The sequence below is a fragment of the Gopherus evgoodei genome, chromosome 8, assembly GCF_007399415.2.
Source record: "Gopherus evgoodei ecotype Sinaloan lineage chromosome 8, rGopEvg1_v1.p, whole genome shotgun sequence".
Lineage (NCBI taxonomy): Eukaryota > Metazoa > Chordata > Testudines > Testudinidae > Gopherus > Gopherus evgoodei.
Genome location: NC_044329.1, coordinates 45,940,268 through 45,963,374, shown reverse-complemented (window position 1 = coordinate 45,963,374; position 23,107 = coordinate 45,940,268). Strand labels below are relative to the sequence as shown.

The window sequence follows — 23,107 nt, the reverse complement described above, 5'->3', positions numbered from 1 at the left end:
TTTTTTTAACAAGCATCATCAGCATGGAAACATGCCCTCTGGAATGGTGGCCAAAGCATGAAGGGGCATACTAAGGTTTAGCATATCCGGCAACTAAATACCTTGCATTGATGGCTAAAAAAGTGCAATGTGAACTCCTGTTTTCACTTTCGGTTTACATTGTAAATAAGTGGGCAGCGTTATCTCCTGTAAATGTAAACAAACATGTTTGTCTTTGCATTTGGCTGAACAAGCAGTAGGACTGAGTGGACTTGTGGGTTCTAAAGCAGGGGTGGGCAAACTACAGCCTGCGGGCCACATCTGGCCTGCCAGCCGATTTTATCTGGCCCTCAACCTCCACGCTTGGGAGCAGGATCTGGGGAGCAGGGTTGGGTGGTGCTCCACTTGGCTACCAGAAGCAGTGGCATGTCCCTCTCCTGGCTCCTATATGTAGGGGCAGCCAGGGGTCTCCGCATGCTTCCCTCACCCCAAGCGCCAACCTCGCAACTCCCATTGGCCAGGAACTGTGGCCAATGGGAGCTGCAGGGGTGGTGCCTGTGGACAGGGCAGCACACAGAGCTACCTGGCCGCGCCTCTGCATAGGAGCAGGAGAGGGGACATGCTGCTGCTGCTGCTTCCGGGAGCTGCTTGAGATAAGTGACGCTCAGAGCCTGCATTCCTGACCCCCTCCCAGGCCTCAACCTCCAGCCCTGATCCCCCCCCTCCCATCCGCAGAACTCCTCAATCCCAGCCTGGATCACCCTCTTGCACCCCAAATGCCTGCCCCACTCCAGAGCCTGCACCTACAGCTAGAACCCTTGTGCCCCAACCCCCACCCCACCCTCTGAACTCCTCGGTTCAAGCCTGAAGCACCCTCCTACAACCCAAACCCCTCGCCCCCCAGAACCCTCATCTCCCCACCCCATGCATCCCAACCCCCTACCCCAGCTCTGAGCCCCCTCCTGTACCTTTAACTCCTCATTTCTGGCCCCACCCCAAAGTCCGCACTCCCAGCCACAGCCGTCATCCCCTCCTGCACCCCAAACCCAATTTCATGCGCGTTCATGGTCCGCCATAAAATTTCCATACCCAGATGTGGCCCTCAGGTCAAAAAGTTTACCCACCCCTACTCTAAAGTTTTACATTGTTTTGGTTTTGAGTACAGTTATTTAACAAAAAATTTACATTGGTAAGTTGCACTTCCACTATAAAGAGATTGTCCTACACTACTTGTATGTGTGGTGAATTGAAAAATACTGTTTGTTTATCATTTTTACAGTGCAAATATTTGTAATAAAATATTATGAAGTGAGCAGTGTACACTTTGTATTGTGTTGTAATTAAAATCAATATATTTGAAAATGTAGAAAAAATCCAAAGATATTTAATACATTTCAATTGGTATTCTGTTCAATAGTGCAATTGAAACTGTGAATAATCAATAGCCCTAGTGGTTGCACAGATCTCTGCAGTCTTGCAAATAGCTGTCAGCAAGACAGCGTGCAGGGATTCAGGTTGTCTACTGAGAAATAACAATGAGGACATTGTGCATATAAAACGCCTGCCATTCAGGAAGTTGCTTACATGAGAAATAAAAGTACAGCTGAGGATCAGGCCCTCCCTGTGCTGTGATTGGCTGGGCCAGTTCCTTTCCTGTAAAATGTACATATGTCAATTGAGGTTTACAGAAACAGATTTCCCTTACCAGCCACCCAAACAAGCTCATGTTCTGTTAGAGATGCTTTGAAAGCATTTCTGCAGAGCTCTTTTTGTAAGCTGAGTAATTATTTTGCATTCTTCAGTGTTGTGAGGGCAAAACAAACAGAGTGGTGAAAAGAGAATGTTTGGCTGTAAAAACTAGCCAAGAGTTTTCAGTCAGAAGTACCTAAAGCTTGGCCTTCCTTGGAACCAGTGCAGAGTTGTCAGCTGCTGCTGCTACTTCTAGAACAAAAGATTAGGTGAACTGTAAACATCTTTAAAAGCACTGGGACTGGGCATGGTATTTAACCTTAATGAGCACAAGTGTGTGTCAGCTGTAAATGGGGTAGTTGGGAGCTAGTGACAAGAAGTATAACATTTTTTCAAATTGTATTCTAACTTCAGTATCCTCACTTCTTGAAAAGAGAAGGCAACAAGCTTCAGATCATGCTGCAAAGGAGGAAGCGATACAAAAACCGAACGATTCTGGGCTACAAGACTTTAGCAGTGGGCTCCATCAACATGGCCGAGGTAGATGTTCATCAACACAACTCAAAGCGTTCGGGATGGAGTTAGCATATGCCCTTTATCCTCAGTTTAAATCCAAGGCTACCATTCTTTTCTGAGAAAAGTACCTAGATGGCTTTCATGTGTGTGTCACTTTTCAAGTGTACCAAGATTTATAGGGCAAGAGTGTTAATGGAAATAATATAAAGTAATAAATGCTGTGTATTTTCTATAAAATATAAGCATGAGAAGCATGGACTGGCTTATTTCTCTTAGCATTTTTAAGGTTCGGGCTCAGTTCCAGGTACTTTACCCAAATATGCTATCATTCCCTTTGTCTTTAAAACACACTTTGGCACGAGAGTTTAAGGACTTCTAATAAATATTCTGAAAAAATAATGCACAAGAACAGTCAACCAAAGATGCAGTAAATTTAATTCAGTTGAGCTAACATATGTCTGTTTCTTGAATTCTTGAACATAAATAGCACATTTTATCTTACTCTGTCTAAATACATTAAGGTTGCAAAGTCAAGCATTTCAAAGTTAGGAAATGCTGAAATCAAAGTAGCCTATGCAATCTTAATTCTGCTCCTTTCTGCATGTGCGTGGTGATAGTCCACAATGATTGTATAATTTCCACCATTTTCAGGCACTGAAATCTTGAAGCTTACTTTTCATGGTCATTCTTGTTAATACAACTTGATTGCTTGAATATTCATGGAAAGCAGATGACCAAAGCAAGCTGCCTTTCAACTTTGAATCAGTAGTTGCGGGAGATGCTTAGGTTATCCCCTGAACTTCAGTTAGCTCCACTCTAATTTTTATTCCCTAATATACGCAGCTGTGTGCTTGTAAATATTAAAAATATAGTGTTAGAAGCATTGTGTAGCAGAAACCTGCCATATTACACTTAGAATAGAAATCTTGCAGAAAATTTCATTCCATAAATTTAGTTCCATCAGTGGAGAATTTATTGCAAAATGAAATGGTTTAACATTGCAATCATGCTAGGTTGTTGTGATATTAGATAATTGATTTTATCTACAGATTTATTTTGTGTGAATTGTGCTTTTAAATCGAAATACTTTTTCACTACTGCATTTGAGTTTCAGTTACATCCTAATTTTTGGCCTTTTTGTTTTTGTCTTGTATCATGTTTGGTTCATTGTCAATAATTGGAAATTAAACTAAAAAATATGAGCAGCACTCAAGCTCACGAGCAAATCTCTTTAAAATGTTAAGCATTCACTGTTGAAATATAATACTTTTTCTTACTGTTCTGTTACTTCTGACAGCAGAAGATATGAAAATGCTAAATATCTGTGAAGTATTTGCAATGTGTTTGAACCTAAAAGAGATTGGAATTTTTTTAAAATTCACTGCTGACAAACTTAATCATCCAGTTTCTGATAAAACAACCTATAAATAGTACATTCTGGAATTTTTAGTTTCTTAATTCTTACAAGAGGTTTTTTTTCTTCTCCCTGCTGATGTCAGATGCAAACTGAACAGATAGGTTAAGGGTAGGAGGGGTAGACTGGTGAGTCACCAGCATAAAGGTGGCCAGTTGTAGCCTTGAGTGGATGAGGTGACCTGGGGGAGAAGATGGAGAATAGGAAGGGGCCAGATATAGAGTCCTGATGTACACTGGTAAAGACCAGGAGGGGAGGTGCTATTGAAAGGGCATTTGGATGGGTGGGAAGAGCACAAGAGGGACAGTCTTGGAAGCCTAGAAGAGAATCTGCAAGAGGAAGGTGTGATCATCATCATGTTGAAAGTGGCAAAGAATGAAGAAGCAAATTCCATTTTTTATAGAGCCACAAAAATGACCCTTTGCCTATGCTTTGACCAGTTTTCATTGTCACATCTAGGTTGCTAGCTGTTTGGGCAGGGACTTGCTTTTTTCAAACGTGATTGTCCAGGGAAAGGTCACTGCAGATGGTTTCTTCAGCTGGCTTTAAAGTAGATTTGGATGTTTTTTGTTTGGGAATTCATGAGTTGGATAACTTAATGATCAGTAAAATTAGTACCCAGGCAAGCTAACAGAATCATAATGAAAGTAATGCAATAACATGCTTCAGTATGATCTGATCACATGTCAAACTGAAATCTTCTGTCCCTGCCGCTTCCTTGAGTTGATAGCCAAGTAAATTCTAAAATAACATGAAATAGTGTCTATTACTGGTTGTTCTTCTAGACTAGAGGTGGGCAAAATATCGCCCGTGGGACCCTCCTGCCCGGCCCCTGAGCTCCTGGCTCGGGAGGCTAGCCAGGAGCTCAGGACCCTCCCCTGCCTATTCCCCTTCCCCTGCAGCCTGAGCTCGTCCTGCCACTGGTGCAATACTCTGGGCAGCGGGGCTGCGAGCTCCTGAGGCACTGCTGCTATAGAGCCCAGCCTGACCCGGTGGTCTGTGCTGCGCCAGCCACCGATGCTCCAGGCAGCGCAGTAAGGGGGCAAGGAGCAGGGGGTGGGTGGGTTTGGATAGAGAGCAGGGGAGTTCAGGGTGGTGGGCAGGAAGTGAGGGGTATGGATAGGGGTCAGGGCAGTCAGAGGGTGGGGAAACGGGGGTTGAATGGGGGCAGGGGTTGGGGAGGCAGCCAGGAAGGAGGGAGGATGGATGGGGCGGTGGGGGGCAGTCAGGGGCAGGGGTTCTGGGGGCAGTCAGGAGATGGAAAAGGGGTGGTTGGATGGGGTAGGGGTCTGGGAGGGCAGTTTTGGGGAGGTTCCGGGGGTGGTCAGGGGACAGGGAGCGGGGGAGTGGATGGGGCACGGGTCCCGGGGGGGCAAGAAGCAGGTGGGGGCCTGGCCCACACTCCCTAACCAGCTCTCCATACAATTTCCAAAACCCAATGCGACCCTCAGGCCAAAAAGTTTGTCCGCCCCTGTTCCAGACCCAGACATTTGAGCCTTCTTGCATACCCAGACTAACTCATTAAATAACTCTTCGAATGTTAGTGGATGGGAATCAGGCCCACAATATTTAAATACAAGACTGTTACTTCCCCAATCCCAGGTGATGCAGCACCCGACTGAAGGAGGCCAGGTTCTGAGTCTTTTCAGTAACATCAAGGAAACCACGGCCAAAGTAGCAGAGATCTGGATCTTCTCACTGTCTAGTCAGCCAATAGACCACGAAGACAGCACCATGCAGCCTAGCCAAAAGATCAAGTCCACAGGTAAAAATATACCCTCTTTTGAATTTCAGCTCGTCTATTTCCTGCCCCGTCTTTCCCCCGACAATCCTTCCTTTCCCTGAAAGTCCATCTGGTCGGAAACTGCCTCAACTTACATTTTTGTGATATAAATAAAACAGAAAAAGTCTAAACAAGCTGGCCTTGGTCTGGCCACCATCTTGCTCCCTTCCCCATCATGTGAAATTCCCTTCCCCATCCCTTCTCTGGGTCTCTTCAGATGGCATGTGCTTTCAGCATGGACTGCCTTATGTTGTAAGTGCCTGTCCAGTGGGGCCTTGGTCTGCAGGGGCCTTCTAACAGCACAAATAACAATGTCCACTTCCTGCATTTTAGTGATAACCAAATGGCTTCAAGGAGGGCAGGGCCTGGAAAGAGGAAAACAAATATTTTTTTAAAAACTACAATGTGGTCTAGGAAATTCTGACCCAGCAGGTTGTGAGGGGGTGAAAAGGAACCAAAACAGAGCACTCTGCAAATAACCATGGAAATCAGCTTTGTTCCTCCTTTTCCATATTCTCTGTGAAGTCAAATCCTCTCTCTGACCTAGGGCTTGTCTACTGAAGATCAGCTAAACCACAAAAGGCACTCTCAGTAACGAATGAGTATGTCCGTGTGGGGAGCTAGTCTGGAATAGCTACAGTGGACTAGTCAGCCATGTAAACAAACCTGTTGCTTCTGAGATCCTGTGCTCCATTGGTTCTTGATAAATTCTCATCTGGCACTAGTTCAGATTTCCTTACCTCTTTACCATGTGTCACAGGGTAGCTGGTCTCTGCAGATAGACTGAGCCCAGCTCCCTAGACTGGAGCAAGTGAGCCTCATCCAGCTAATTAAAGGGGGCTGGGCTACACCAGGGTCTATAAAGGGCTGCTGGTAGGCAGCTGGGGAGGAGGGACTGAGACAGGCTGAGCTGTGGTCAGTAGAGGTCACACTGAAGTGGAGCCAACTCCTGTGGTGGGTCCCTGGAGCAGGGGGGCCAGGGCTTCCAGGAAGAGAGGGAAGCAGACCTGGACAAGGCAAAGAAGCTGCCAATAGCTGGAGTGCCAGAGACCCCGGGGAGGAGTGGCCCTGAATCCTGGGAGCCAGGTATTGGCTTAAGGCTGCCTTCTGTTTAACTTTTGTTATAAAAGAATAAACCTCAGCTGAGACTGGCTATGGCAGCACATATTTGGAGGTGGGGGGTGCAGCGGCAGCTGCCAGTGACACCATGACAATAGCATGTAATTATTTGACATTTGAGAATGAACTGGAGGAAGGGGGGTAGGGTTTGTAGCTGATGGTATACAATCCTGCACTCTGAAGGCTAGTGTCTAGTGGTAGACTCGCAGGCAAATGGAGTTAATTTCTAGGACAAATCAGTACCAGTTCTTACTAGTGCTATAACTCTACAGTAATATGAAAGAGGTTCTCGCAACGTATGTAAGGAGCAACAGAATTGGGGCCCATGCTATTCGATTCCCTTCTCTGTTGCATCATACACAAGCAGCATCATTAGGGAGCCATAGGAACCCCATTTTGCAGTTGTTTTTCCAAGGTTTCATTTCTGCACACTCAGCATTAAACTAAGAACTCTCTACAACATCTAAACAGAATATAGATTGATTCCAGTTCCTGGTCTCGCTTAATGTCGCAGTTTGGAACATAAGTTGCCATGAGCACTTGGCACATTCAGTATACACTTGTTGTACCAAATACTGTTACATAAAAAATAAAAATCTAAAACTCTCTGCAGGATAGAACCAAAGTACAAATGGGAAGCACAACACCAAAAGTTAAACGAAATAGTATGTGTATGCATCAATAGACCACAAACTGACTCCTCACTGACATGGGGGAGAGAGAGGACATTTTCAAGGATACTCCAAGGAAGCAGAGACCTGTTTCGAGCTGGTGATATTTTTAACTGTTGCTTTGCTGTTAGACACTTAGGTAATATGGGTCAGTGTGCATTTGAAAATTCCATTAGTAAGTTAGATATAAATGTTTATCTTCTTGTCCTGTTTTTGATTGGTGACTACTGTATCAACTGGCTGTTTAAAAAAAAAAAACAAAAACAGGATGAGAAGTTCTTCCATAGATAGCTTTCTCTGCAAGATCTCTAGAGGCTAGATTCCCTTGTTACTCTGGTTTACCTCGCATGACTAAATCTTGCACACTTCTGGAGGGTAAGTTCATGGGTTGTTTAAAAAAAAAAAAAAAAGTGATATCCCAAAGAAGCAACAGGTTTGTAACATGTTACTGCTTGTTCTTAATCAACTATGTCTTGCTATGGAGTCACGAGGTTCTAGGGTTGGGCTAGCTCAGTGGCTCTCAACTTTTCCAGATTACTGTACCCCTTTCAGGAGTTTGATTTGTCTTGTGAACCCCCAAGTTTCACCTCAAAAAACAGACATAGGAATACAGAAGTGTCAGAGCACACTATTACTGAAACATTGCTGACTCTCATTTTTACCATATAATCATAAAATAAATCAATTGGAATATAAAGATTTTACTTACATATCAGTGTATAGTATACAGAGCAGTATAAACAAATCATTATCTATGATATTTTAGTTTGTACTGACTTTGCTAGTGCTTTTTATGTAGTCTGTTGTAAAACTAGGCAAATATCTAGATAAGTTGATGTACCCCTTGGAAGACCTCTGAGTACTCCCAGAGGTACACATACCTCTGGTTGAGAACCACTGGGCTAGCCAACTCAAACAAATAAGCTACTCTTCCAAAACGCACTCATGGTAACAGTGTAAGTGACACTAACTTAAATTATCTGAGCACAAATCTGTGATTTTTATGCAGTGTGTGTAAAAGATCTTGGTTTTGATGCTTGGAAGCCTTCCCTTTACATGACATCTGCTCTCTGTACCTGCACTGTCACAGGATAATGGCTTAATTCTGATTTCAGATAGGAAGTCCATGTTGCAAGATACATGGGCGGGCACCACACGGATTCTTAGCTGGAGTCCAGAATAGAGTGAGACAATTTACTTGGTGTATCATTTCAGTAAGGAACAGGATCTTTTTTTTTTCCCTCACCATATTTGGTCCTGCATACCAGTTGTGCCTGGTTAGGGGAACAAATTCTGGGGATGTGGGTAGCTTGAGTTGCCCCATGGGTAGAGGCTGAGTGATGCCCACTCCCTCTTGGACTATATGCCAGCGGTCCCTATTTATTTCCTATTGGGATGGGCATTGCAGACTGGCTCCCTCCAGGGCAAGGGCTCACCTGCATGCCAACCTTCTCTATTTTGTGAGTGAATTTCCTGTCTACTAGCAGAGTATTTATCATCCTCCCTCTCTCTGTTGCAAGTTCTCATCGCACTTGTCTAGTGCAGCTAAAAGATACACCCTTAGTCTTCTCCCCAAATGTTCATATTCCTTGATTCTAGGAATGTTAGCCAGTATGAATTTTTTGAAGTTTGCTCTCCTGAGCAACAAGGCTTCCCTTTCTTTCCAAAGGGAGTCTTATAAGACTTTGTGCCATTTCCTTACATTACAGATAACTATTCTGAAGAAGAGTATGAGAGCTTCTCTTCTGAGCAGGAAGCCAGTGATGATGCTGTCCATGGACAGGTACTGTATGAGAAGCTGCTGTTCAGTGCTCTACAAAGGATTTCTTCCCCGGAAGGGTGTAAACTGATAGTAATCGCTCAGCTCTTGCAACTCCTTTTAACTCAGCCTGCAGTGCTCTGATTGGCTCCCTCTCTGCAGCCTTTCTAGGCAGGTCTGGGGGGACCCACCTTTGCTGTTCCTTTTCTGGGGCGGGGTGTGGTAGGACCGCAAGGCCTCCAGCAGGGGGCCTCAGAGAACCTATACACCATGTGACAGGGCCCTACAACCTAGAATTAAACTTGCACATGGTCTATAACTTTTAAATCTGTACTGCAGTGTTTTTCTCCCCAGTGTTTTCCCCTTCCTTTGAACTCTGTGCAATTTGAACATTCCTGGCTAGAAAGACAGTCACAACAGAGATCTCAACAGGCTGCTTCTTAAGCAGCCTCAGCCTCCGATGAGTCCAGTTGGGGCAAGAAGGATGAAGGAACTCTGCCACAGTCGACCCACCTGAATTGCTGGAATGAGACACTGCTCATGATAGTCGTGCAGATGTTCAAAATGGCTCTGGCTCCAATCTTGGCTCTGCATCTTCAGTGTGTGGAAGGTGGTGTGACGGTGTCTCCCAAATGCCACCCATTTGTGTCACCAAAATGAGGGATCACTCTCGGTAAATGGCCCGGTCTTTGACCTTCCCTTTTTTTTCCTTGCATGAGGGATGCAATCATTGTGTTGACTTTTAAATGATGAATTACCAATAGGCCTCAGAGTTATTGTCTTGCTGGCACAATGAAGTTCTTGACATCTCTTCAGGGTATTCTGGGCTGTCTGCTGACTCCTCTTAGCACAGGCTATTCCGCTCTTGTTTTGGAGGCTTTGCATCATTGCAGCTAGAGACTGATATAAGGGAAAGCTGAGATTTCAGGGAAAAGGATAGTGGCTTCGGCGAGGTGCTGGTATTTATGTTGACGTGTCTGAGCCCTGGTTGCTCAGTAACATGCTGCACTCCTAGGGTTTAGTTGTCTCTGCCTTTCTCTATGCAGGATCAGTACAATCCTTTGCTTGTCTTTACTCAGGGCTAAGTCTCTGCCTCCCGAGTACTTAAAAACCCTGCAGATGAAGACTGAGGGCATGTCTACACTACAAGCTTAACTCAACCTATGTTAGATCCACTTACAGCCCCCTCAGAAGTTACTGCAGTTTTTCATGTCCCTGCTGCCCTTCTTCTGTTGGTGGTGTGCATCCTCATAAGCAGTGCTTCTACTGACTTAAGGGGGCAGTAAGGGTTGGCTAGACGCCTCCCTCTCCTCCCAGGTTCCCAGCAGGGGGCCAGGAGCCCAGAGCTCAGTTCGGAGTGGAGATCCTGGGCAGCAGCCAGGCTCTAGCTGAGTGCCCCCTGTGACGGGTTAGATCACAGAACCCCGCTTGGGAGCTGCCACTTGATGTGCCAAGGCTACTTCTGCCCCTGCTTTCCCTGCCAGCTCGGGACCCCAGCACCTTTTTTTGCTGAGCCAGACACAGCTGTCTGCTCCAACACGGACCCAGGGTCTGAATTACTTGCCCCAAAGCTGCAGACTTAACTGAAAGCAGCTTATGGAAGTGTTCTTGCCTTTAACGCTCAGATGCCTAACTCCCAATAGGGCCCAAACCCCAGATAAATGTTTTACCCTGTATAAAGCTTATGCACGGTAAACTCATAAATTGTTCACCCTCTATAACACTGATATATGCACAGCTGTTTGCTCTCCCTCCCCCCCTACCCCCAGTATTAATACATACTCTGAGTTAGTTAATAAATAAAAAGTGATTTTATTAAATACAGACAGTAGAATTTAAGTGGTTCCAAGTAGTAACAGACAGAACAAAGTGAATTACCAAATGAAATAAAACAAAACACACAAATCTAAGCCTAATACAGTAATACAACTAGTACAGGTAAAAATCTCACTCTGAGATGTTTTAATAAGTCTCTTTTGCAGACTGGATGCCTTCCTAGTCTGGGCACAGTCCTTTCCCCGGTACAGAGCTTGTTCCAGCTCAGGTGGTAGCTAGGGGATTCCTCATGATGGCTCCTCCTGCTTTGTTCTGTTCCACTCATTTATGTATCTTTTGCATAAGGCGGGAATCCTTTGTCCCTCTGGGTTCCCACTGCCCTTCTCAATGGAAAAGCACCAAGTTAAAGATGGATTCCAGTTCAGGTGACATGATCACATGTCACTGTAAGACTTCATTACCCACTTGCCAGCACACACGTATACAGGAAGACTTACAGGTAAAACACAGCCATCTGCAGTCATTTGTCCTGGTTAATGGGAGTCATCAAGATTCCAAACCACCATTAATGACCCACACTTTGCATAATTACAATAGGCCCTCAGAGTTATATTTCATATTTCTAGTTTCAGATACAAGAGTTGTACATTTATACAAATAGGATGCTCACACTCAGTAGATTATAAGCTTTGTAATGATACCTTACAAGAGACCTTTTGCATGAAGCATATTCCAGTTACGTTAGCGTTTTTTCATAAAATCATATAGAGTGCAACATCACACACTTCACCTGCCCTGGGATGACAGGCACGGGGTTCACAGCATGGAGCCTTCCAGCCCTTGTCAATTTCATGGCTCCAGTGCAGAGCTGTAAAATAGGCAAGAATGGCAACCAACAGCTCATGTAAGTTAAGCAATGTCTACACAGAAACTGCATTACACCAACTATATTGACATAAGCCCCACACCTCTCGTGGAGGTGGAGTTATGTCAGTGTAGTAGGGCACTTAGGGCATGTCTACACTACAAAATTAGTTTGATTTTATAGAAGTCTATCTTTAGCAACCGATTTTATACAGTCTATTGTGTGTGTCCCCAATAAGCAGGGCCAGCTCCAGGCACCAGCACAGCAAGCAGGTGCTTGGGGCGGCTAATGGAAAGGGGCGGCACGTCCAGCTCTTCAGCGGCAATTCGACAATGGATCCCTCAGTTCCTCTTGTAGGGAAGGGCGTGCCGGGAAGGAATGAAGCTGCCGCCTGTCATGGCTTTTCTTATTGTTTTGTTTCACCACTTGGGGCGGCAAAAACGCTGGAGTGGACCCTGCCAATAAGCACATTATGTCAGTGAAGTGTGTCCTCAATACAGTGGTTAGCATCGACTCACGGAGTGGTACACCTTGGGTAGCTATCCCACAGTCCCTGCTGCCCATTGGAATTCTGGGTTAAGCTCCCAGTGTCTGATGGGGCAAAAACATTGCCGTGGGTGGTTTTGGGCACATGTGGTCAGTCTTCCCTCCCTGAAAGCAATGGCAAACAATTGTTTCACGCCTTTTTTCCTTGGTTATCCGTTCAGATGCGCAAGCATGGAGCCCGCTCAGCTGGACACTGCTTTTGTAAGCTTTGTAAATACCTTGCGCATTATACTGCAGTATGTGCAGAGCCTAGCTGGGAGCCACACGCAAAAGGAAGGTTGTGAGGAGGACATGGACACAGACGTTCCTGAAGGCACAGGATGTGACAATTGGGATATCATGGCGGCACTGGGGCATGTGGATACAGTGGAATGCCAATTCTGGGCCCAGCAAACAAGCACAGGCTGATGGGACCCCATAGTGTTGCAGGTCTGGGATAATTCCCAGTGGCTGTGAAACTTTCGCATGTGCAGGGCCACTTTCATGGAACTTTGAGGTGCTTTCCCCTGCCCTGAAGTGCAGGAATACCAAGATGAGAGCTGCCCTGACAGTTGAGAAGCGAGTGGCGATAGCCCTGTGGAAGCTTGCAATATCTGACTGCTATCGGAATCAATTCGGAGTAGGCAAATCTACCGTGGGGGTCTGCTGTGATCCAAGTAGCCAAGGCAATCAATAATCTTCTGCTAAGAAGGATAGTGACTCTTGGAAATGTGCAGGTCATAGCAGATGGCTTTGCTTCAATGGGGTTCCCTAACTGGTGAGGCGATAGATGGAACCCATATCTCTATCTTGGCACTGGACCACCTTGCCAAACAGTACATAAACCGCAAAGGATACTTCTCAATGGTGTAGCAAGCACTGGTGGAACACAAGGGCTGTTTCACTGACATCAACATGAGATGGTTGGGAAAGGTGCATGACATTCAGATCTTTCGGAACTCTGGGCTGTTCGGAAAGCTTCAACAAGGGGCTTTCTTCTCAGACAAGAAAATTAGTGTTGGAGATGTTGAAATGCCAATAGTTATCCTTGGGGACCCAACCTACCCCTTGCTCCCATGGCTCATGAAGCATACACAGGCAGCCTGGACAGCAGTAAGGAGCAGTTGAACTATAGGCGGAGCAAGTGCAGAATGGTGGTAGAATGTGCCTTTGGACATTTAAAAGGGCGCTGGCACTGTTTGCTGAGTAGATCAGACCTCGGCAAAAGCAATATTCCAATTGTTATTGGGACACATTGCTGTGTGCTCCATAATATCTGTGAGAGTAAGGGGGAGACATTTATGGCAGGGTGGGAGATTGAGGAAAATCACCTGGCGGCCAATTTTGAACAGCCAGACACCAGGCCAATTAGAAGAGAACCGAGGCACGCTGTGCATCACCAGAGGTGTCTTCTCTGCCTTCAGGGTCCGAGAACAATTCACCCTGGGAGGGTCTTGGCTCCAGGTAAAGGTAAAGGTCCTGGCTGCCGGGGAGAACAGATTCTCCGCTTGCCTGCTGCGCGTTCTCCTCCTCCTCCTCCTCCATGTTGTGTGAGGCTGCCGTCTTGCAGGTGTCCATGGACAGTGGTGGGGTAGTGGTAGGGTCCCCCCCTAGAATGGCATGCAGCTGATCATAGAAGTGGCATGTCTGGGGCTCTGACCCAGAGCGACCATTTGTCTCCTTTGTCTTTTGGTAGGCTTGCCTGAGCTGCTTAATTTTCACGCTGTACTGCTGTGTGTCCCTGGTGTAGTCTCTGACCACCATGCCCTGTGTGATTTTGGCATATATATCAGCATTTCTTCTACTGGATTGGAGTTCTGCCTGCACAGATTCTTCTCTCCATACAGCAATCAGATCCAGTGTCTCCCGTTCGCTCCATGCTGGAGCTTATTTGTGATTCTGGGACTGCATGGTCACCTCTTCTGCCGAGCTCACCACGCTGACCAAACAGGAAATGAAATTCAAAAGTTCCCGGTGCTTTTCCTGTGTACCTGGCTAATGCATTGGAGTTGAAAGTGCTGTCCAGAGCGGTCACATTGAAGCACTCTGGAATAGCTCCCGCAGGCCAATACCATCGAATTTCACAGTGCTGTGTCTACAGTACCCCAAATTCAACCTAGGAAGGTTGATTTTTAGCACTACTGCCCTTGTCATGAAGGAGTACAGCAGTCAGTTTTAAGAGCCCTTTAGGTCAACAGAACAGGGTTGATTGTGTAGACGCATTCCTTATAAAATCAACCTAACCCGGCTAAATTCGACCTAACCTTGGAGTGTAGATCAGGTCTAACATCAGCGGGAGCATGGCTCTAGTGTAGACACTGACATAATTAGGTCGACCTAACTGTAGTGTAGACCAGGCCTTAGCCAGTCTTTCCTGTCACTTGTATATACTAAATCAGTCCCTGGCACATGTTTTGTTGCAGAAATGAAACATTTTCCATAATAATAATAAAACAGCCCTTGCTTGTTCTTGAGACAAATGTAAAATCTAACTCCTCCTTTCTGTGCAGGATTTGGACGATGATGACTATGAGCTGGGCAAGCCAAAGAAACAGCGGAGATCGATAGTAAGAACGACGTCCATAACCAGGGTCGGTGGAAATTAGTTTTACTAACACTGATTGGGTTTGGCTAGGATGTGCATGCAGCTCAAGAGATTTACAGAGCTATTTACACATGGTCCCAATCGTGAAATCAGAGATAATCACAGGAGGTGGGAAAGTCCAGAACTAAAATCTAGCAAAGTGATCAAAGTACCAATCAAACCACAGCAGATACTGACAGCCTTATCTGAGTGTACCATCCTGTATCACTTGTGTTGCCTGTAAAGTGAGAGGACCCCCATGAAAATCATTTAAGGGTGAAATTGACTTGGTGCAGAGGCTAACACAAGATCCATGCATTTGTAAGACTCCGAGTAGGCTTGAAGTGGGGCATAGGCCTTTTGCTGGCCCTCTGCATGAGGGTGAATTCAGCCCAGATGAGCATTTCAAAGTGAAATAATGGAGATGAGGTATGAAATAATCAAGTGGGTTAATGCAAGATGGCACATGGGTAGTTCAGGCTGTAGGACTCGTCAGATATTATTATCTGGTAAATGATACACAGTTACATACTGTGTCATAATATATGCACACAGAGACAGTTAAATTTTAGCATAAAACCTTAACTTTCCTTTGAGTGCTGCAACCTTGATGATAGTTTAGTATTTTTGTTTAAAGTATTTGTGCCACATACGAGATTATAATAACTCTAGCCCCTGAGTTATTGCAGCAACCATGGAATAAGCAGGATTTATTTTGGACCTTAGCGTAGGTCTGAAGCACAGTCTACACACTTATCTACCTCCACTAGCACTATTTCTGACATCTGAGAGAGTTCTGAATAGGGCACATTTTTTCAAATAATAGAAATCTGCCACCAAAAGAAGTTTCTTCTTCCCCTAAATAAGGATCACGAAAAATCATCAGATGCTGGTTTACTAGCTCTTCAGGCCTGGATCAACGACAGCGTTAGGATCTTTTTAAAAATCTTGTGACAGAATTATTCATCTTGACCAATAAGTAATGCAGTTTTGTATGATATAAATAATTTGTTTCTAGTCCTGGCATTTAATCAAATATTGCATCTGAAAACTGCAATCCCATAACTGAATAAAATAAATAAATAAAAGCTGCATTTTCTAAACTAATATTTGTTAACTTTTTTCCACAGGGGAAGAGGCTTGTATGTTAATTAATAAGGCAGCCTGGCCTTAGAGACTTACTGATAATTAAAAAGAATAAAAACTTATGAGAACTTTCTAAATAGACTTGGTCTAGACTCTTTGGTGCTTGCAAAATATGGGGCAGGGGAGAGAGGGGCGCATCACGGAAAGCTGAGTTTGAGATGGCCTGCGTAACTCGAGATGAGACAGCCCCTTGACAGAGATGGTTATCCATCCCGAAACTTATGTCAGTGAACAATTTATACCACAATTTGCACCATTCTATCATTGTACCTCACACAAGCACATATCTGTGAAAAAAGTTGCAGCCTGCATTTCATAAACCAGAGTATAAATTCACTTGTTAGAGGGGAACTGTGTATCTAGTGGCTTTGTTATGGTCATCCTAAAGTCATCATAACTAAAAACTGTACCTAATAGTATCCACACCACTGTGTTTGTAGATAATGCCAAGAACTTAGAGGTGGGGCCCTACAAAATTCACAGCCATGGAAAACCCGTCATGGACCATGAAATCTGGTCTTTTGTATGCTTTTACCCTGTACTATACAGATTTCACAGAGGAGACCAGTGTTTCTCAAATTGGGGGTCCTGACCCAAAAGGGAGTTGTGGGTGCAGTGTGGTATTGCCACCCTTACTTCTGCGTTGCCTTCAGAACTGGGCAGCCAGAGCGCCCAGCTCTGAAGGCAGTGCCCGGCCAATACCATACCATGCCGCCCTTACTTTTGCGCTGCTGCCTTCACAGCTGGGTGGCTGGAGAGTGGCGGCTGCTGACTGAGGGCCCAGCTCTGAAGGCAGCACTGCAGAAGTAAGAGTAGCAGTACTGCAACTCTTTCTCTTCTCCCCCTCCCCCCCATTAACCTTGCGACCCTCCCACAAGTCCTTTTTGGGTCAGGACTCCTATAATTACTACACTGTGCAATTTCAGATTTAAATAGCTGAAATCATGAAATGCATGATTTCTAAAATCCTAGGACTATGAAATTGACCAAAATGGACCGTGAATTTGGTAGGGCCCTACTTATAGGTAAATATTTTTAAAAATCTCCTGAGGTCATATTTAGGCATGTCTGATTTTTTTCAGAAGGTCGGTAGGAGCTGCTGGGTGCTCAGCACTTCTATGAATTGGGCAGGTGCTTAAATACAGAATTAAAATCTCTGGGCTGGACTGTGTATGAACACAGACAGTAGAAGTTGCTGGCAGGGAAATAGCCAGCAAAATGAGGAACTAGCCTTCACTCAGGCTGGGCCTACTGACATTGCTTTCCCCCATTCAGAATAGCTGCCACTCTTACATAGTTCAGCTAGCCCATGCCAGTTCTCTCAGGAGGTCTAGTGAAAACATATATGGGCCCACAGTTTTGCAAAACTTGTTTTTTAAAGCCAAACATCCCAGGTTTGTTAAACTCTCTGCAAAGGTTAAGATTGGTTTCATCCTGCTGCAGGCCAGGGGCTTATGGGTTTTGGTAGAAATTAGGCAAAACCCTGTGCTTTGGGTTGTGTTGTATTTGAGTGAAGCTCTGCATTCAGAGCTCAGGTGGCACAGACTCAGGCAAGCCAAAAGGCTTGTCAAAAACCCAAACCCCTCCACCTACCCAGGCCGCTACAACTCCACTGTTAAGGTGAAATATTTTGCCAAGATGAACTGCAGATCCTTGCTATGGAAACTACTTTCCAGCCACCCACATGGGGGAGACTGAGACACCCCCATCAACTGTAAGAGTTTGTGTGAAAACTCGCTGCTCCCTTGTGGAAAAGGGTTAGTTGTATCTCTGAAGGCAGGTGGAACTTCTGCATTAAGGAGGCAGAAAAACAGCCTCAAGCATTCACTATATTTGTCAGCTTGTGACTAACTGGCAGTCTAAAAAATGTTGTCTTTCCACTAGATCCATAAACACCTGGCTAGCTGAGTGCAATGTTTAATGTATGTTGGGAGCCCACAGAGGTGCAATGCGGCTAAACCAGTCAGAGCTGGAACTCAGCTGATGTAAACACGTCAGGATAGGATAGCACATAGCCTGGGGGATTCTGCTTTGCTTGGGGAATGGCACATAGATAGGAGAAAGGGCAGGAGTGCTCCTTGGTTTGTGGATCAGCCCCATACATGTTTCTACCTAGGAGCAGTCAGTGTATCCATTTTTAACTGTGATGGTGCACCTGTGCATTCCCTCTTGTCGTATTCATGTAAAAGTGTTCTTGACTTACAGCAACAAAACTTCAAGCAGAAAGTGGTGGCGTTGCTGAGAAGGTTTAAAGTATCTGATGAGGTAAGTTAGTTAACACTCACTTATATCTCAGACATGCTCATTCAACTGCTTCATGGGTTCAGCTTATTTTCAGGCTTTTTTTCCTCCCTTCTCTTTTGCTTTCTTTTCTTTGTTCTCATATCTGTACTGGGAAGTGTCTTAAGTTTCTCCAGTGACTTTGCCCAACATTCTGAAGCTCTGTTTGGACCTCAGTTGGATAGGGCAGGTTCAGCCCTAACTTCAAAAAGCCATCAAGATTTTCTGGGTGCAGTTTTGTCAAAGATTTAAAAGACTCTTGAGCACCCTCTTGCTTGCAGACTGGTTTGCAATCATACATGACCCTTTCAAAGACTAGTAGTCTAGTGTTCATTGCCCATTAAGTTAGATCACAGTTTGTTTTCTTATCTCACGTATTATAAAAGCTTAGCAAAATATGCAGAGGAAACGCAACAAAAAAAAATCCCCATCCAGTGAAAGATGGAAAAAAGATGACAGAGACATACAAAGGAAATTCAAAGAAAATTTAAAAAAAGCATCAGATGCAAATGCAGCCCAACAGTTCACACAATTTGGACTGCCCCATCCATATGAAACACACCAAACACAACCATCATGGTCCCATAGAGGTAGGTAAATGTTCCCACAGGAAAGTAACTAGCCAGATGAATCAACTGAAAGCAATTCATTCCACCTTGGTACTTTATTCTTCTTCTTTGAGTGATTGCTCATATCCATTCCAGTTAGGTGTGTGCGCACCACGTGCACGTTCGTCGGAGAAACTTTTACCCTAGCAACCCTGGTGGGTCGGCTGGGCGCCCCCTGGAGTGGCGCCGCTATGGCGCTCAATATATATCCCAGCTGACCCGGCCACCCTTCAGTTCCTTCTTACCGCCCGTGTCGGTCGTTGGAACTGTGGAGAGCGGCCTCGCTGACCTCCACACTCCCTAGCAGCTCATTTTCTCCTTATCATGTTATACCGTAGTTGTAGTTAATTGTTGTGTGTGTGTGTGTATGTGTGTGTGTGTGTGTGTGTGTGTGTGTGTGTGTGTATATATATATATATATATATATATATATATATATATATATATATATATATATATATAGTTAGACATTCAGTTAGTTACTGTTAATAGTGTAGTGATTAGTTATAGTTTGAGGGGATCGGGGATCACTCCCTTCCCCGCACCCGGAGCCGGAGCTCATGCCCGGCTCATCGGGTTTCAAGCAGTGCTTGGCTTGTCACAAGCGAATGCCGGTTGGAGACCCCCATGACTCCTGCTTAAAGTGCCTCGGGGAGTCACACTTATCGGCTAAGTGCTCGATTTGCAAGTCTTTCAAGCCAAGAAGGAGTGAGACATTAGATTAAGACAGCTCCTTATGGAAGTGGCCCTGACACCTCCACCCTTGGCACCGAGCACAAGCCAGCCGGTAAGCAAGGGCACCGCCACGGCACCGAGTGCTGCCTCCAAGGAGTCACGGCACCGGCCTCCGCCGGCGCCGAAACCGGCTCCGAGCTGCTCCCTCTCCCCGAGGTCAAAGACGGCGAAGGCACAAATCACCCCGCCAACATCCACATCGCAGCCAGAGCATGCGCCAAAGACGGACCGCCCGGCACCGATACCTGCCGCGGCACCGCCTAAGCCAGCACCGTTGACTCCGACCCCACGAGGGCCGTCGAGTCCGGCACCTGGCAGCTCCCCGGTGCCCACCATGGTACAGCCTGCTTCGCCATCCAACCCGGAGACGTTTTCCGCAGCGAAGGATCTGATTGCGCTCACCGATGCGCCACCGCCCTTACCCCCGGCATCGCCGGTGCGGGTACTGCATTCAATTGGCAAACCGGCCCTGACCAGACCAGCTTTGGTCAGCGTAACAGACCAGCACCGATCCAGATCGCGGTCCCGCGGATGCTCTACATCGAGATGTCGCTCTCACACTCGACGGCGATCTTGGTCGTGGCACCGGTCAGACTCCCGCCACCGGCATTCACCCCGGCACTGATCACCTCGGTACCGCTCACGCTCCCGGCACCGGTCAGGCTCCCGGCACCGGTCGACTTCTCTTGCGTCAACCCAGTACTTGCGATACCGCTCCAGCTCATGGCACTGCGGCGGGTACCGCATCTCCAGGGGCAGGTCGAGACAGAGAGACTCGAGATCTCGGTCGACCTCCCGGCACCGAGCCGGTCGTAGGTCCCGGTCTCGCTCTCGGCACCGTCACCAATACCGACACCAGTCACCACAACCCAGAGGTGTAAGGTCTGTCGGAACCTCGGCTCCAACTTTCGCTGCTCCACCATGGCCGTCCAGAGGCACATCGGCATCCTCCCAGGCGGGTAGCTACTACGACCGGGACCAGGATCCTGAAGTACCGCTGGGAGTGTTCCAGGACCCCCCCCCCCAGGACGTGGGGTCTCAACAGTGGGATTTTTGGACACCCTGGGCATACCACCAGACCCAGGGTGGCCCCCTGCCCCAGACCCGTTCTGCCACCTCAGAACATCGGGTACTGGAGGCCACGGTTTCCCGCCCCCCCCGCGGTTGAGTTGGAAAAACAACTGCCACCAGACTCCCCGGGTCAACTGGAGCAGGAACCAGTCCAGGAGCAGGAGACCACACAGGATGCCCTCATCCCCGGAGTATCCTCCTTCTCCTCCTCGCCAGATGAGGCCGTGGCTCGGTCTTCAGCGTCAGGGCCCCCACCGATAGACCTCAGGGCCCACCAGGACCTCCTCCGCAGAGTGGCCTTTAACATCAACCTACCTGTGGAGGAGGTCCCAGAGGTTGAGGACCCGGTAGTGAGCATCCTCTCTGCGGATGCACCTACCCGAGTAGCCCTCCCATTCATCAAGACTATCCGGTCCACCGCTGATAATCTTTGGCAATCTTCAGCCTCCATTCCACCAACGGCTAAGGGAGTGGAAAGAAAGTACATGGTACCCTCTCGAGGGTACGAGTACCTGTACTTCCACCCTCCTCCCTAGCTGTTCAGTCTGTCAACGATAGGGAACGGCATGGCGAGCAGGCACCGGCCCCCAAATCCAAGGAGGCTAGGCGGATGGACCTCATGGGTCGCAAGGTGTACTCAGCTGGGGCCTTGCAACTCCGTGTGGCCAACCAACAGGCCCTGTTGGGCTGGTATAACTACAATATATGGGCGGAGGTGGGCAAGTTCACCGAGCTTCTACCCCAGGACTCACGCCCGGAATTTAATGCGTTCCTGGAGGAGGGTAAGAAGGTGGCCAGGACCTCTCTACAGGCCTCCCTCGACGCGGCCGACTCAGCAGCCAGAACCTTGGCCTCAGGAATCACCATGAGGCGCATTTCCTGGCTTCAGGCCTCCACCCTACCCCCGGAACTGCAGTATACCGTTCAGGACTTACCCTTTGACGGGAAGGGTTTGTTCTCGGACAAAACGGATTCCAAACTGCAAAACCTGAAGGACAACTGAGTCATCATATGCTCGCTGGGGATGCATACACTTTCCACCCAGCGTAGACCCTTCAGGCCCCAAGCACGCCGCCCATACTTCCCACCCCGCCAGAGGCAGGACTTCAGTAGACGGCGTGGCCGGGGGGGGGGCCGCAGACGTCAGTCCAGCTCCCAGGGAGGACAAAACCAAGGGCCCTCCAAGGCACCACTGGGCCCCAAGTCAAGCTTTTGAAGGTGCGCCCGGGGACGGCGTACCAGCTTTAAGACAGGATCCTTCCCCTACCTTCTCCAACCGCCTCTCCCACTTCCTCCCGGCGTGGTCCCAGTTAACTTCAGACCGTTGGGTGCTGCGCACGGTGAAGCAGGGATACCACCTACAATTTGCTTCCTCACCCCCTTCCCGCCCCCCTTCCCAGTCCCTCTTCAGGGACCCCTCTCCGAGAAACCCTCCTGCGGGAGATTCGTTCTCTCCTCGCAGCAGGAGCTTTAGAGGAGGTACCTCTAGACGAGAGAGGAAAGGGATTCTACACCCGATATTTTCTGATTCCCAAGTCCAAGGGAGGTCTCAGACCCATCCTAGACCTGCGGGGCCTCAACAAATGGATGCTCAAGTTGAAGTTCCGCATGATCTCCTTGGGAACCATTATCCCATCCCTGGATCCTGGAGACTGGTATGCCACTCTCAACATGAAGGACGCGTACTTCCTGTGCGGTGGAAAGATGGCAATATGGAAGTACCTTCGTTTCACGGTCAGACATCAGCACTTCCAATTCGCAGTCCTACCCTTCGGCCTCTCCATGGCCCCGAGGGTGTTTACCAAGTGCATGGCCGTCGTGGCCGCCCACCTCCGTCGGCGGCAAATCCACGTGTTTCCGTACCTCGACGACTGGCTCCTAAAGGGGTCCTCCCAGTCGCAGGTGCGGCAACATGTCGAGGTGGTTACAGACCTCTTCTCCCAGCTAGGACTGCTTCTCAGTGCTGAGAAATCCACCCATGTCCCCACACAGAGGTTGGACTTCTTCATAGGTGCGACCCTGGACTCTACTCAAGCCAGGGCTTACTTGCCTCAGCCCCGCTTCCAGACTATCGTCTTGACCATACGGAGCTTGCAGGCCTCCACAATCACCTCAGCTCGCACCTGTCTTGCACTACTGGGACATATGGCCGCATGTACTTATGTGACAAAGTATGCCAGGCTCCGAATGAGACCCTTCCAAACGTGGCTTCATTTGGTATTCCGCCCGGGCAAGGACCACCTAGACGTATTGGTGACAGTCCCTTCTGGCTCCCTCCGCTCCCTCGACTGGTGGCTGACCCCATCCCTAGTATGCGCGGGGATGCCGTTCCACCCACAGCCACCGTCGATGACTCTAACAACCGGTGAATCATCCCTGGGGTGGGGAGCCCACCTAGGGGACCTACGTACCCAGGGCCTATGGTCGTCCCAAGAGTTGTCACTCCACATAAATGTCCGGGAGTTGAGGGCAGTCCTCCTCGCGTGCCAGGCGTTCCAACAACACCTGCACGGCCGTTGTGTTTCTGTATTCACGGACAACACAACAGCCATGTACTACATCAACAAACAAGGGGGAACCCATTCGT

General features: G+C 47.4%; 1 protein-coding gene across 6 annotated transcripts in view; it reads left to right on the top strand.

Moving 5' to 3' along the window:
- The window catches only part of PACS2 (phosphofurin acidic cluster sorting protein 2), a 178,247-nt gene that overhangs the window by 67,511 nt on the left and 87,629 nt on the right, over positions 1-23,107 (top strand). For 4 of the 6 annotated variants that reach the window (XM_030574056.1, XM_030574054.1, XM_030574053.1 and 1 more), the window contains exons 4-8: positions 2,083-2,208; positions 5,201-5,363; positions 8,881-8,954; positions 14,607-14,687; positions 18,032-18,091. In XM_030574056.1, the coding sequence (XP_030429916.1) occupies positions 2,083-2,208; positions 5,201-5,363; positions 8,881-8,954; positions 14,607-14,687; positions 18,032-18,091 (504 nt within the window). The remainder of the gene's footprint in view (positions 1-2,082; positions 2,209-5,200; positions 5,364-8,880; positions 8,955-14,606; positions 14,688-18,031; positions 18,092-23,107) is intronic. The other 2 variants (XM_030574058.1, XM_030574055.1) reach the window with 1 other exon arrangement.